Source organism: Argentina silus, assembly GCF_951799395.1.
Source record: "Argentina silus genome assembly, chromosome: 11".
Lineage (NCBI taxonomy): Eukaryota > Metazoa > Chordata > Actinopteri > Argentiniformes > Argentinidae > Argentina > Argentina silus.
Genome location: NC_139665.1, coordinates 6,829,390 through 6,845,615, shown reverse-complemented (window position 1 = coordinate 6,845,615; position 16,226 = coordinate 6,829,390). Strand labels below are relative to the sequence as shown.

General features: G+C 47.3%; 1 protein-coding gene and 1 long non-coding RNA gene across 2 annotated transcripts; one reads left to right on the top strand and one right to left on the bottom strand.

The window, feature by feature from the left end:
* Positions 1-1,780: 1,780 nt before the first annotated feature.
* On the top strand, positions 1,781-8,575 carry dbpa (D site albumin promoter binding protein a; the record flags this gene model as incomplete). Its single annotated transcript, XM_083680257.1, has 4 exons — positions 1,781-2,808; positions 4,727-5,239; positions 7,511-7,770; positions 8,360-8,575. The coding sequence occupies exons 1-4, from the start codon at positions 2,619-2,621 to the stop codon at positions 8,573-8,575; spliced, it is 1,179 nt and encodes a 392-aa protein (XP_083536383.1). The 5' UTR covers positions 1,781-2,618.
* A 1,198-nt stretch (positions 8,576-9,773) lies between these two features.
* On the bottom strand, positions 9,774-11,480 carry LOC310811807. Its single transcript, XR_014554485.1, has 2 exons — positions 10,195-11,480; positions 9,774-10,123 (listed from the first exon to the last, which is right to left on the bottom strand). It is a non-coding gene; the product is annotated as an uncharacterized lncRNA (long non-coding RNA).
* Between the last annotated feature and the right edge of the window lie 4,746 nt (positions 11,481-16,226).

The following is a 16,226-nucleotide window of genomic DNA, read 5'->3' as shown; positions in this document are numbered from 1 at the left end:
ATGGAGGATGACAGCAAAATGTTTTGTTTACACAAAATGTGTTGAAGCATCTATCTTCTTTAATGCGACATTCTTTTGACTACGTAGTTACAAAGCGAAGTGTTGTCCCACAATCTCAATTTGTAAACACAAAGTCCATACGATCTCTGGATCTTGCGAAGCAACACACTAATCCACACCAAATCTCTGGGCCGACTTGCCTGTTGTTTTACTTCGCCTGTGTCTCACGCGGCCCTAGCATGGGGAAATCTCTGGGCGGAGCGAGTGACCTAGTTTTGTCCAATCGTATTCAGCAAAGGACAGAGACTGACCTACTTTGAACCAATCGCAACAAAGCAAGTCTTCTGGTAGGCAGCACTCGCGCGTGTTGGGGCCATGTGCTCGCTTTGAGAGCAGGAATTGGTTTTCTGGTAGAAGGGAGAGAGATGTGGATTACAGGTATTCATATTGATATTGATAAGACAATAATGGTCATTTACAGTATGGTTTATATTTGCCTCATCTTCTCACATTTGTTGTGAAATCCTGCTAATAGATTAGGCCAACAATTTACACTCCATCTAAATTAAGAAGCAACTTTTCAGTCAGAACTTCACACATGGATATAGGCCATGGCAAATAGGCTATCTTTTGTTAGATTTAGGCCTGCATGCTGTCCAGACAGTTGTAGAGCCGGTATGTGCAGAAGCACAATGAGCAGAATACATTTTTCGAATAGGCTCTCCTATATCTCACAGTGCCTCCTATATCTCACAGTGCCTCCTATATATCTCACAGTGCCTCCTATATCTCACGGTGTCTCCTATTTTCTCACGGTGTCTCCTATTTCCTCGTGGTGCCTTCTAGCCCACCTCGGAAACTTGGTTGGTGATGTTAGTAAAGTCATAAATACAACTTGAGCGCGTTCAAGTGCTTCTGATGTCAGAATAACTATTCAACCATATGATTGCAGCTAGGAAGCTCACATACATTTCCTAATGTTCACAACATGGTGCTCCTTATTGCATCAGAGTGAAATCTAGCAATTACATTCTCAACCATGTTAAAACTGTAGAGAAATTATGACAACTGTTCATAATTTGGCAGCAATTGCTCCATGGAGAGGGTGAGGAACATCACAACTTGCAAATCATCCTTGTAGGCCTATTTTAAATGTTCTGTAGGATTTCACACACACACACACACACACACACACACACACACACACACACTCAAATGCAATTAGATCAAATTTTCATTCATTTCTAAATAAATGAAATGAAAATCATATAAAACTTTATTTATATAGCATAAGAGTAACAGCCATGGGCGTTCAAACAGTGAAAGCAGAGAGCAAGGGAGGACTGTAGAGACTAATGCATGGTAAATAATAAAAGCTCAAATGTAATAAAAAGAACAGACTAAAACACACACACACACACACACACACACACACACACACACATACCATTAACTTCATGGTTACAGTTGGTTGGCCTTATGACTGACAGTGTAAAACCACGTGTCTTCAGTGGGGCGTTGAAAATAAGACAGAAAGAAATGTTTAATGGGCGGGTCTCTTTCAGAATGATCTGGCTGTCATTGGTCTTAGTCGGAAGGGGCGGTGTTCAATTCTGATTTGGGGGGCGGTAGGAAAACTGTGGCTCATGAATATTGATGAGCCACGCCCCCCAGCGCCATTCCCCGTGAGAGGTGATGTCACAAGCACGGCCCGTGTTCGTTCCAGCTGACTCGCTGCTTCCGCGATGGCAGGGCACTGAAAGGCAGAGAAAGAGGGGGAGAGAGAGAGCGGGAGCGAAGGTGAACGGCAAAAATAACGAGGGAGGGAGAGAGTAGAGAGAGAGCGACAAAGTGGGGAATGAAAAATGAAAAAACAAGAGTCATCAACCTAGTTCTCATTTCATATCATTGGATATTTTCGGACGAAGCCTATATTTTTTTCATCCTTTTTTTTCTTGTAACTATTGAAGTTGATCAGTTCATGGACACCCGTCATTTGAATTTGTTTATATTTTTTGGGGAATATTTTTCGTTCAAGTCAGGAAGAAAACCAACCTAATGTGATGATTGTTATCTCCAGATAAGCGGATCAGCTAAGCAAGGGATTTTTTATTTCGAAAAACGAGCGTTATAGCTTTTACAGATCGGTCTGCAAGTCAATAAGTTTGTTTATCTGAGAGAGAGAGAGAGAGAGAGAGAGAGAGAGAGAGAGAGAGAGAGAGAGAGAGAGAGAGAGAGAGAGAGAGAGAGAGAGAGAGAGAGAGAGAGAGAGAGAGAGAGAGAGAGAGAGAGAGATTTACTCTTAAAGGGCCAACTCTCAAGATGAAGAGATAGAAAATGTTGGACAGTGGACATGGTTTCTTTTAGGACAACATTTCCACTTTTTTTTTCTTCATGGAAAGTTGAGCGGACAAGCACTATTGATGGAATCCATTGATTGCTCTCTACCAATTTTGGTTTCATAATTCATATTTTAAAAAGGTGTTCACATAGTCAGTAGAGTCGTGCTTAGCGAGCTGTCCGCGTCACTTCACTGTTGTGAATCAGTCAGTCGTTCGTGGATTAATTGGATTCCATTTTTTGCCTGATTCACCGTGGGAATCAACGGCCGTCCAGTCATGTCTAGGCCGCTCACACAGCTTCTGCCGCCTGACCTCCTGGCCGGAGCAAGCCCCCAGTACGGGACTGGCAACCCCGCGGGCAGTGCCCCGACCGGCGGACACTTGAAGTCCATGGCCAGCCTAAAGTCTCTCCTTCAGCTACCCATCAAAGACGACCAGCGGGGGAAAGACTGCTGTGAAATTAAAGGTATTGCTGGGTATGTGTGTGTGTGTTTATTTTTGCATATTAAAATAGTTGATGTGCTCCCTACTGTTCTCCACCACGCATGCACGCTTACACACACACACACACACACACACACACACACGCACGCACACACGCACGCACACACACGCACACAACCTCAGCTGCTGTCGACAAACAAAGATCACCAAATGTCTCCCCCTGGTGGCGGTGGAGGGTAACGGCTGATTTCCACCGTGGTCTTTGTGTGAGTGATGATGGTGACCAGGGCTGACAGCCCTTCCATGGGTTCAGAGCTCCAAAGGCCTGACACTACCCTGGAATGCTTAATATTGTTTTGTTTTGTGATGATGAAGCGTATGGCTATCAAATGAAATCTTAAGTTTCTTTGTGCACCCAATGTTGGTCGTAGCCAATGTTGACACATTTCTCTTTGGGTAGCCTGCGGCTGCTGCGATGCTTTCCCACAGAACAGGATATTTGTTCGACGCCCTCGCACTCTCCCACTCTTTTTGCACATCTCACTCCCAGGGGAGGCTGGTGGAGGCAGAAATCAGAGGACGGGGCTCATTGTAATGCATGGAACGGAATGTTTGATACCATGAGCCCGTCCTCTGATTTCTACCTCCACCAGCCTCCCCTGATTCCTCTCACACAACTACCGATCTTCTCCTTCACTCATCCTGCTCTTCTCTCACATCTCCCCATCACCATTTATTCCTCTCTTCTTTCTCAGTCTTTCTCAGTCTTCCTCATTTTATCTCGTCTCTCCCTCTCTCCTCAACTCTCATCTTCCCCTCTTCCCTCTCCCCTCCTCTGTCATCCCTCGTTCCTCTTATTTAAAATTCTCTTTTTTCTCTCTCATCTCTCTCCTCTCTTCCCAGTCTTCTCCCCTCACACTCTCTTTCTTCTCCTTTGCATCTCCTCTCTTTCCTCTCCTCTTGTTTTTTCTGTCATCCCTCTCTTCAACCTCCTGTCTGCTAATTTGCATCTCTCCTCTCCTCTCCTCTCCTCTCCTCTCCTCTCCTCTCCTCTCCTCTCCTCTCCTCTCCTCTCCTCTCCTCTCCTCTCTCCTCTCCCCTCTTCTCCTCTCCTCTCCTCTCCTCTCCTCTCCTCTCCTCTCCTCACCCCTCTCCCCTCCCCTCCTCCTCTCCTCCTCTGTGACCAGCTGAAGGCCTGGTGACAACACTTGCTCCTCCTCCTCTCTGGGATCTCCCCTCCTTCTGCTCCAGTCAGCAGTGCAACACTAAAAGTATTCCCCATTTAAAAAGAGTTTTAGCTCCCTCATGCACATTTCGGGGGACTGGCTTCCCCTCCTCTCCCCCTCCCTCGGCCAGCGGAGGCGGTGGAGGGATGAAACACCAGACAAAGACTTCCACCTTCGCTCGTGATGTTAGCTTGTTAGCTTAGCATCTCACCCCCCCCTCCTGGTGCTTGTGAAGCAGCCAGCCTGTGTGGGTGGGTGGGTGGGTGGGTGGGTGGGTGGGTGGGTAGGGGATCTCTCTCTGTACCCCCCTTGTGCAGTGGTGGTTGGTTGTGTGGGTGGATGGATGGATGTGTGTGTGTGTGTGTCTGTCTCTTCCTAGACTGCTGCTGCCTACACAGCCATGTAATGGTGGCTGGTTGATGCCAGTGGAGGCTGGTGAAGGTAGAAATCGGAGGACGGGCTTATTGTAATGCACAGAGCGAAATGAGGAACAGAATGAGCACGCACGTTTGATACCATTCCTCATTACGCATTACAAAGAGCCCCGTCCTCTGATCTCTACCTCCAGTAGCCTCCGGGAGGCCGGCTGTGGCGCAAGGCTCTGGGGGGCAGATAGTCACGGGACGCTGGGACGACATCTGTGATGAACATGATGCCGGATCTTTGCACTCAATAACCCTTCTCTCTCCCCCCCCCCTCCTCCTCCTCTCCAAGACAAACCCCAGGACTTTGACGAGGACTCCCAGGGCAGTGGTGGAGGAGTCCCGGGTGGTCAGGGTAACGGTGGCAGTGGCGGTGCTGGTGTTGGTGCTGGTGTTGGTGGAGGCGGCGGTGGCGGTGGCGCCCCCCTGCGGCCCTCGTCCCAGTCCGCCTTCCTGGGCCCCCTGCTGTGGGAGCGGACGCTGCCCTGCGACGGAGGCCTCTTCCAGCTGCAATACATGGACCTGGAGGAGTTCCTGATGGAGAACGGCATGGGTATGCACCCCAATGCCTCCAGCGCCCGCGCCAAGATCCCCTCCCAGAGCTCCCAGTCGGCGGTGCCCTCCCAGAGCTCCCAGTGCCCGCCCTCCTCCCCGCCGCCCTGCTCTTCCTCGTCCTCGTCCTCGTCCTCCTCTTCTTCTTCTTCTTCCTCCTCCTCCTCCTCTTCCTCGCTGCTGGGCCTGGAGGTGCAACAGCAGCCGCAGCAGCCGTCGCAAGGCATGGCGGGAGGGCCAGAGTGTTTACACAGTGAGTCTGGGGGGGTGGGGTGGAGGGTGGGTGTAGGTGTGTGGGTGCGTGTGTGTGTTTGTGTGCGTGTGGGTGTGCGCGTGCGTGTGTTTTTGTGTGTGTGTAGAGGAGGGTGCCATGAGTGTGTGTGTGTGTGTGTGTGCCTTCCAACAACCAGTTCTGTCTGAAAGCCAACCGGCTGTTCTTATTTAGACACTGGATTTGACTGAAATGAACATAAGAGAACGTGCCTGAAGACTGGTTAACCTCCTGACTGAGAGACACAGAGTTACAGTGTGTAGAAGGATGCCATTGCTGTAGAGAGATGAACAAAACATCGGAATCAATCATTGGAATTTTAAGACAGGAATGCTCAACTACTGTATTTGTCAAAAATATAGAGATGAAAGAGTTAATGAGCACACTGACTTTGCTGTACAGTAGAGAGAGAGAGAGAGAGACATGAAAGATGAGTGTTCTCCTTGCATGTTTGAAACCTCTCTCTCTCCCACTCCCACTCTCCCTCTCCCTCTCCCTCTCTCTCTCTCTCTGCTTGCCTCCCTCCCTCCAACCCCCTTGTCTTTCCCTCCGCCCCTCCCTTCCCTCTCCCTCTCTCCCTCCCTCACACGCTTGGGCCATGTGCAGGCGCCTTGTCACGTGCTGCTGCAGAGAGCAGTGGAGCGAGAGAGAGAGAGGGGGGGAGAGAGAGAGAGAGCGAAAGAGAGTGAGAGACAGAGAGACAGAGAGACAGACAGACAGATAGACAGAGAGACAGAGACAGACAGCTTTGAAGATCACTGGCATACCAGTGCATAGAGACTAGCAGAGAGAGAGAGAGAAAGTTGCTCTGCAGAGATATCACCACCACCGTCCACCATCTCCCCCTATCACTGTGACATCACATGGCAGAAGATTCCAACGTCAGAATGGCATGTTGACGTGAGCACTGTGAAACAAAATAATCTGGGGGGCTTTCATTTGGAATGTGTCTGTTTTTGTTTATACACGTGTGTGTGTGTGTGTGTGTGTGTGTGTGTGTGTGTGTTTGTGGCGGGGGGCAGGGGGTGCACTTTAGACAGCTGTGTTTTCTGAAGGAGGGAGCAGAGAGAAAGAATGTGGTGAGGGGTAGTATGTACCCTACAGATACCTTTGGGAAGGAAGGATGTTGTGGATTTTATAGAGGAGAGGACAGGTGACATTGTAAGGAACCATTTTTGTGGTGGCTATAGAGGGAGGGGAATGCATTTGATATATCACATTCTCTCTCAACAGTGTATTTCCTTTAAGTGTTTTCGACAGTCAGAGCATAAACATATTGCCCCCTCAGATAATATAGTAATGTAAATAAAAATTTGAAACAATTTAACTCACTAACTGCCGAATTCCGGAACACTCACCACCTAGAGTGCCAAGTGTTTTACGTGGTATTTACCTAGCAACAACACTTTGATTTGGTTACAAAATGAACCATCATAATTTATAAATTTTTGGTGAATAAAGTCACCCTTGGCACTCTAGAATGTTGACAATTTGGGTGACTTTATTCACCTTTGGCACTGAATGAGTTAAAACATGAACGCCAATCAAATTGTGCCGATGTAATACCTCGTTTCTGAATGCAGAGGAGGGTCAGTGTGTTGAGGAGCAGCTGGTGAGGAGATTATCCTGACGTAAAGCTGCAGTGAACGTGCAGTCGCTCACATGACTCCACAGGGACATTCAACGATGAACTGCAACCCGAGTTCATTTCATTGGTTGAAGTTAGATGTGATTGAATGCGGATCAGGGGAGGCTGGTGGAAGTAGAAATCGGAGGACGGGCTCATTGTAATGCACGGGACGGAATGAGGAATGGGATCAAAGCAACGCGTGCTATAGTTGTTACTAGGAACAGTAATATGTGTTGGAGGGTAATTGGGGTAATAGATAGATAGATAGGCGTGCCAGGGAGGAGCTGCATGGAGGACCCAAGGCTGAGCATCAGTGGTGAGTCTCCCAGACGACCCTGTCTCTGATCAGCTTCAGCTTTTTGCCCAAAATGGTTGTTATTCTGTTGGGCTTTGGGACGGCTTCCCCTGCCAGCTGAGTCCTGACTGTGGTAGCCTCTGATGCCCCCTGCTGGTGAACTAGTGTCACTGCCGGCCGCCGCACGGCCCCGAAAAAAACACGTTATGTGATGTCACATGCTATACCGTAAACCTCTTTACCGTGTCCTGGGCTGCGTGCGTTAGCCCCGACCACCGTGTGGATCACATGACCAACCCGTTTGTTGTTGTTGTTGGGTTCTCCACAGACGGCCAGGCGGTGCCTCCGGACCCGTCGTCATTGTCCTCCTCCTGCCCCCCCGGCCCTTCCGGCCCCCCCGGGCCTCCAGCCACCAATAGCACAGATGTGATGGTGAACTTTGACCCTGACCCGGCTGACCTGGCGCTGTCCAGCGTCCCAGGCCAGGAGGCCTTCGATCCCAGAAGGCACCGCTTCTCAGACGAGGAGCTCAAACCCCAGCCCATGATCAAGAAGGCCCGCAAGATGTTGGTGCCGGACGAGCAGAAGGTACTACATTTGGCATAATTACTTGCTGTCCCTGTAGTTCGCACCTGAGATGCGAGAGCATGTTTCTTTTGTAAACCATTTTGTCTTTTTTAAAACTATTATGATGTGTGTCAATCACTTCTGCACTTCAACAAATAGGTGTCTATGTCTTTGTAGTATAATACGTTTTTTCCAATCTAACACGTTGTGTATGTAATAATGATTCGAAGCAGGATGTAAGTAGCGTATTAGATGAGCACATTGCTACAATAGGCCACTAGTGTTGAGCCATCCAACAAGCTAACGCCATACGTCCATGTTCCACGTTCTTCCCGTTCCATCGATATGACACGAAAGACAACAAGTAGCACTGTCGGTTAGCTGGGAGCATATGCAACAGGGGAGGAGTACACGAGCACCTCACTAGACACAGCATCCCACTACGGCTGACAATGAACTTCTCTGTTTAGAATCCTTAAACCCAGAGAACATACAATGTTTTCAAGTGCAACTACATTCAAGTCTTTCTCTGGCTTTGATTGTTGTCTTGCTGTCTATTTTTAATGTCCCCCCCCTCCCCCCCACACACACAACACGGCGCCCCCTGCAGGACAACAAGTACTGGAGCCGGCGCTACAAGAACAACGAGGCGGCCAAGCGCTCGCGCGACGCCCGGCGTTTGAAGGAGAACCAGATCACGGTCCGCGCTGCCTTCCTGGAGCGGGAGAACGCTGCCCTGAGACAGGAAGTGGCCGACATGCGCAAGGAGCTGGGTCGCTGCCGGAACGTCCTCAACAAACACGAGAGTCGTCATGGAGACTTGTGAGGAGGAGGAGGAGGAGGAGGGGGGGGGTGGGGGAGGAAGTGGGGGAGGAGGTGGGTAGAGGGCAACCCAACATGGTTAGCACTTAAATTGAGGTGGTTCACATAAGGCCTACGCAGGCATGGCGTAAGCGTCGTTTGACACCTGGCATAAGCGGTCAGGTTGTGGGTTCATGTTGTTAAAGAATGGTGGTGTCGCGGTCGTGTCTGTTCCATGCTGTGTTCACTTGCTGTTAGAAAGTTTGTGTCGACACAGTGATGATGTCATTGAGTATTTACACCAGGTGTCATTGAATGCTTCTGCAGGTAGGTCGAAGGACGTATGCAGACCTGCTCCAATAGGCTGTTCAGATCACAGACCTGCTCCAATAGGCTGTTCAGATCACAGACCTGCTCTAGTAGGCTGTTCAGATCACACACCTGTTCTAATAGGCTGTTCAGATCACAGACCTGTTCTAATAGGCTGTTCAGATCACAGACCTGTTCTAATAGGGTGTTCAGTTCACAGTTGATGAGAATATTACAAGTGTTAAGCTAAAGACAAGGGGGCAAGCCAGGGGAGGACAGATGTGTAATTTTTTCTATGACAAAACGTGTATATTTTTGAACTGGGCAGCAAGGCAGACTAAGCTAGACTTCGAGGAGGTCAGAGGTTAGAGGTCAGACACCAGGAGCTGAAGAAGAAGAGGGTTGGAGGAGAAAAGAGAGCAATTAGATTTTGACATAGGATAACTGTATATTTTTATATTTGCAAAGACAGACAGGAGATAAGATTTTGGAAATAATCTTTTGTATATTTTCTATGTGGGCGGGCGGGGCACAGGGATTTGATAGAGAGATCGGGGCTTTACGGGGATGTTCTAAAAACGGTGATATATTTTGATCTTAGAAGCTGAGATGGAAGGGAAGTGGTGGAAATGAAGAATGTATAACGGTTGAATCCAGGTTTAAGATGGTGGGGGAGTGTTTTTGTCATGATCGTGGACATAAAAAGAAGAAGAAGAAACTAAAATGTTCTCGTTTAAATTTGGTTGTGGGCACTTAATTTGCTATCATCTCTTTGATTACTTTCTTGAATTTAATATTGAGAGAGAGAGAGAGAAAGAGAGAGAGAGAGAAAGAAAAACGAAGACACTACAGTAAATAGTTACTACAACACTTAAATATGCAGAGAATTTGTTGCCATATGGATATGTTTCACACACACACACACACACACACACACACACACACACACACACACACACACACACACACACACACACACACATACATGCATACACACGACCAAACATGACAAGCCACACATTCAATAAAAACTGGACCTTTGGACTGCATCAGCACATGTCAAACCCTATCCTAGATATTCGTCTCTCTCTCCATTTCATCCAATCCATTTTGGATCGTGAACCAATCGAATCTGGTTTGGAATGTATCGTCCAGGTGAAGTTGGCCGTGGTTAGCATGCCTGTCTGGGGACTCTGAGCATGCTGACACAGAACACATGAGTTTGATTATTACTACTATGGACTATATGGTGCTCATCATGTCCCTCCACCCCACACACACACACACACACACACACACACACACACACACACACACACACACACACACACACACACACACACACACACACACACACACACACACACACACACCCCAACACAGTACGGAACTGCCTATACCCTTTATTTGTTTTTATTTGTTATTTTTCGCGTATTGTATCGTAAAAGGAATCGTACACAGACTAACACACAGAATTATGTCTTTACCTCTCCTTAAACTTTACCCAATGAAACAATGCACCCCAATGCTACTGTACCATACAGATGTACTATTGAATATTAAAATATTCTCTCACTAGATATATGTGTGTATTTGATATATGCTTGAACATGTGACTATATATGTAATATACATAACTTTAATATATAATTATATATAATTATTTATATATAATTATATATATAAATTGATTGGAATCATTGGTAATTTCTCAGGTGTCTGGGAGATTTTTTCGGAGTTGTCCCATTTTGGCAGTACGATTCTGTAAAACTACAGAATTGAATCGTTCACTACCAACTCACCTAAGGATGGAGGGTCTATCAATACCAGTTCTGGATTTAAAGGTCTTTGTTGATTACACATAGGAATTCTATGTAATTTTTTATTCTTGTTACTATTACAATTATGATTGCTAGTATTATCATTATTGTTGTTGTTGTTGTTGTTGTGTTGTTGTTGTTGTTGTTGTTGTTATTATTACTACTCTTATATTTCTTTTCAGCATTTCTCGCAACAATTTTTCAGGAGGAGTGGAGTCCTCACTTATCTCCCTTGTATTTCAACAGACCATCTTTACTACATTCCCCATGAGCCTGTTCACTGTCAGCACCCTCCACTTAGACTGTACAAATCTCCAGGTGCATTGTGGGGGCTGTAGTCTTGTCCTTATATTTTGGGGAATTTGACAAAACCTGAAATAAACACAAACTTTGCACTATTCCCTGGAAGAATCTGAACTCCACCTCCCAATGGCATACTTCTCACACCCCCACCTGTTTGTGGGCAGAGAAGCTTTTTATTTATGGGAATTGTTTGCAAAGGCTTAGCAACTTTTTGACAGTGCTATTTTCTATGTTTCTGTGTAAGCGTACTACAATTCATTGGGCATTGGTAGCCCAACCTCACAGCAGTGATGGTATGCTACTTTACGGCATTGCGGGTCAAATGTACACAGCCTTTTCTCCTCCTAGATGTGGATAATAATAAACAACTTCCTGTTCTGTTATGAACTATGAGTGCATCACTACCCATTTGCACCAGTGATGTCATCTGATCCTTCCAACCAGGATGTTGGGGAATATGGTCTGGCTGTCCCCAAGCACCAATAAAGACTTATCCTTACCCACTGATGAAGCTGTTGTTGTGGCTTTGTGTTAACCCTATATTCATTCATGATTATGAGTTCCCTATTCATACATCTGTGGCAGGGGAGGCTGGTGGAGGTAGAAATCAGAGGACGGGCTCATTGTAATGCATGGAATGGAATGAGGAACAGTATCAAATGGTATCACGTATCATGCATTACAATGAGCCCGTCCCCCGATTCACAGGGCACCAGAAAGTATGACAGCAGACCTTTGGGATAGACCATACCGTCATCGGTTTGCCCGCAGAAAGAGAAAAAAGAATTCTGAAGTCTAATCACAATTCGGTAGTAAGGGTTAGGGCTAGGGTTAGGACTAGAGCTAGGGTTAGGGTTGGAGCTAGGGTTAAGGCTGGAGCCAGGGTTTGGGCTGGAGCTAGGGTTAGTGTTAGGCTTGGAGCTAGGGTTAGGGCTGGAGTTAGCTGTTTTGATAATTGCAGGGTTGATAATTGCAGGGGATGGTGCTACCTCTGGCAGGGTTCCTATACATTTTCCATTTCAAAATTCCACATTTTTCCAGGTGCAAATTCTTTTGTTGATTTGTGGGTTCTGTCAAAAATGTGCGTGTGTAGCATGATCTGCGTTATGACCTCTGTCAAACATAAAATAGAATTAATCAATTACAAAAAACGCAGCAACGTAGATCTGTGTCAATCATCTGTCTTCTAAAACGAATACTGAATACAAGTCTGAACTCTTCTGGTAAGAATTTGGCATAGGTCAATGTTTTTTTTGTTGTTTTTTTTTTCCATTAATTTCCAGGTCTGGAAATGGTCAATATTTGATTCCAGACCTGTGTAGGAACTGTGTTCTGAGATCATAATTAGACATGATAAATTGGTGTCTCAGAGCTCCCAGTACACCTACATCTCCTTGGTGGGTTCATCAGTTCATCAACATGGATGCTTCAACCCTCCCCTCATGATGCAATGCGACCTATCCAGTCAGTACCAACATGCCACCACCCAGGTATGGATTAAGACGGATAGAATTTATAGAGTCACGTGAGATACCACTATAGCAATTATAGATCCATGTTAGATACCACCATATAATTTAACCATGTTAGCCATTCCACTGTAGAGGCCTTGGTGTGTTAGCTGGTGTGAGATTACACAATACAGTACATTTAGTTTGCTGTTAGTCAAAATACAACAGTAGTGACTTTAGCCAATAGGAACGCAGAGTGAGGGGTCTCCCTTAGCTCCTTCAAAGAACCAGGGTCACATGTGTAACCCAAGGTTATGTCTTACTGTGAGGAGGGGTGAGTGTGAAGTGAGTGTGTGTGTGTGTGTGTGTGTGTGTGTGTGTGTGTGTTGTGTGTGTGTGTGTGTGTGTGTGTGTGTGTGTGTGTGTGTGTGTGTGTGTGTGTGTGTGTGGATGGATGTGTGTGTGTATGTGTGTCCCTCTGAGAAAACTGGTGCATTTATCTAATTTATGAGAGTGAGCAAGAGCAAGAGACGGACACAGAGAGAAAGAGACGGAGAGAGAGACAGAGAGACAGAGAGAGAGAGAGAGAGACAGAGAGACAGAGAGACAGAGAGAGACAGAGAGAGAGAGAGACACACACAGAGAGACAGAGAGACAGAGAGAGACAGAGAGAGAGAGAGAGAGAGAGAGACAGAGAGACAGAGAGAGAGAGAGAAACAGAGAGACAGAGAGACAGAGAGAGACAGAGAGAGAGAGAGAGAGAGAGAGAGAAACAGAGAGAAACAGAGACAGTATGTTTGAGAGTTTGGAGCATGAGTATCCTTGAGCATGTCCCTGTGGTCCCCCAGCTACAGCAGGGTGAGAGGTCCCTCCTTCATTACGGCTGTCTGACGGAAAACAGATGTGAGGCATTCTCACTGCCCCCCCCCCCGCCTTCTCCTCACCACCCTCCACTACTCTTCTCTCTCCCTGTACCATCTACAGTCTTTAACCCCAACTCTTCTCTCTGTTCTGTCTTGTGGTGTCCTTCTTACTTCCAATAGCCACCCTCTTTTTTTAGTTCTTCTTTCTCACTTTACCACCATCTCCTATGACTCCTCACCCCCCCCATGGGGGTTTTCTCTCCCCCCCCCCACTCCCTCTCTCTTTCTCCCCCCACCTCTCCCTCTCTCTTTTTAATAACCATCCTGACAGCTGAAAGATGGACTACAGTACTCTCTCCTCTTAGGACTTCTCTGTCTCCCTGACAACCAGCCTGCAACAGCATGTTGGGAGACTCCTGTGTGAATGGCATTATTTTCTCACCGGAGGGTGGGGGGGGGGGGTGGTGGTGGTGGCAGGGAGAGGTGGGGGGGCAGGGGTTCAAGCTGGGTCAGCTGTCACAACTCAAGCCCCAAGACTTTGCCGGCATACTGTTTCAACGCAGCATCGAGCTTCTATCCCCCTCCCTTCAAAGAGAGGCCCAGCTTTTTGTTTTAGGTCTGCAGTAAAGCCCTCTGATGTACAGCTGTGTATGTACATGGCCCTTATATATATATATGTATATATACTGTATATGTAATGTTATAATGCTAATATAACTGAATAGTTTGTTCATTATCATATGTGTGCGAGTGCGTGCGTGTGTGTTTCTCTGTGTGTGTGTGTGTGTGTGTGTGTGTGTTTCTGTGTGTGTGCATGCGTATGTGTGTGTGTGTGTGTGTGTGTGTGTGTGTGTGTTTCTCTGTGTGTATCAGGGGAGGCTGGTGGAGGCAAATGTGTGTTTGATACCATTCCTGATTCCATTCCATGCATTACAATGAACCCGTGCGATGTGTACCTCCACCAGCCTCCACTAGCCTCCACCAGCCTCCACTAGTCTCTTCTGCTGTACAGATGCATGTGGAGAGAGTTGACTGGGAATCATCAGGAGGGAGAAAAGATCTGCTTTATCCTCAAGCATGTTACCTCATGCAGTCACCTTTTACTCTTCTACCCCCATCCTTTCATCCCTCCTTTCCCTTTTTCTCCAGGTTTTACCTACGCTTTCTGATCACCACCCCTGAAACACTTCTCTCTCTCCATCTCTGTGCTTATTTCCTTTCATCTCTTCCTCCTTTTCTCCCCCCCAGCCCTCTCCTGGAATTCCACTGCCAGACCGGCTTTAAGGATGACAGACTCCCTCCTCCCTCCCTCCCTCCCTCCCCTCCTCCCCCCTCCCCCCATCTGTACTGGATTGGCTGTTGCTATGGAAACCGGTGCTGGAGTACTGTGGTGAGGGCTAGTCCCCCTGCAGGGTGGGTGAGGTGATGCTCTCTCATGTGTGATAATGTGTGTGTGTGTGTGGGGGTGTTTTATGTACAGGTATATGCTTGAGTGCATGTGCATGTCTACATACTGTTTATTAAGTCTTTACATGCGTGTGTGTGTGTGTGTGTGTGTGTGTGTGTGCATGTGTGCATGTGTGTGTGCGTGTGTCTGCGTGCATGTGTGAGTGCGTGTGTGTGTGTGTGTGTGCATGTGTGTGTGTGTGTGCATGCGTGTGTGAGTGGGTGGTGCGTGCAGGCGTCTGTTTCTACATATGTTTGTATGTACAGTGCATCTATATTTGCATCAGAGTACAAGAGTACAGTATATGCATGCCTTTTCCTCTATTTGATTCTCTGCAGGTGAGGATCTGCGTGTGTGTTTGTTTCTGTGTGTGTGTGTGTGTGTGTGTGTGTGTGTCTGCCCTGCGTGGGCGGGCATCAGCTGCAGCCTGGGTCGGCAGCGCTGCTCCTTCTCCTTCTCCTCTGGATCTCTGATGCCAGGCGTGGAGTCAACTGCTCTCTTGGAGGCTCTGGCCGTTGAGGAAACTCAGATGTTCTCTCTGCGTGGTGGGGGTCCCTGTCTGCCCTGGGCTGTAGAGGAGGGGGGGGGGGGGGGGGGGGTGTGTGTGTGGGGGGGTGTGGGGGGGGGGAGAGGCCTCCCGAGTGGTTACTATGTCCCAGCTGCAGTGGACAGAGCCCTGAAGATAATCAGTGCTTTGGATTAGTGGAGAGAGACTCTGATAGCAGTTGGGTGCAGGGGAGGTCAGGATATCTTATATGGATATAGATATGGATATGGGCTCATTGTCATGCATGGAATGGAATGTGGAATGGTATCAAACAACATGATTTCTACCTCCACCAGCCTCCCTTGTGGTACATTATCCTCTTTGTAGAGCTAATAGACTCAACATTTAGAAAACAGCATTGAAATATTATTCTCAAGAATCCACACAGAGAAAGACTACTTGTAAACCCTGTTCTATAGCCAGAGCCAATATACAGCATCTGAACACATCCGTATCTTGTTCATTTTCTCCTCCTTGTTTGATCTGCATGGCGGAGCAAGCTTCATTCATTTCATCTGTTAAGTGGCAGGCTTGGATTCTAAATTTAGATTTGTGTAACGTTGCGTATTTGAACTAAGCCTCAGTGAACCCATTCAACCCTCCCCCTCCCCCTTCCCCCTCCCCCCTCAGAGAATCAAATCATGATTTGAGCCATGTAGTATTTATTCATGTTTAACCATGTAGTATTTTGACAGAGGACAGGCTCATTGTAATGCATGGAATGGAATGAGGAATGGTATAAAATACACCCATTCCATTCCATAAATGACAATGGGCTCGTCCTCCAATTTCTACTTCTGCCAGCCTCCCCTGCAGCACGTAGCATCATCAGAACCCAGCTCCTGCTGCTGTTTAATTGGGATACGCTACGTTAGCTCCATTGGCCTCATTTGCTCTCCTCGTCATCTGTGTTTGTGCCTGGTTAGCTGGGCTTAC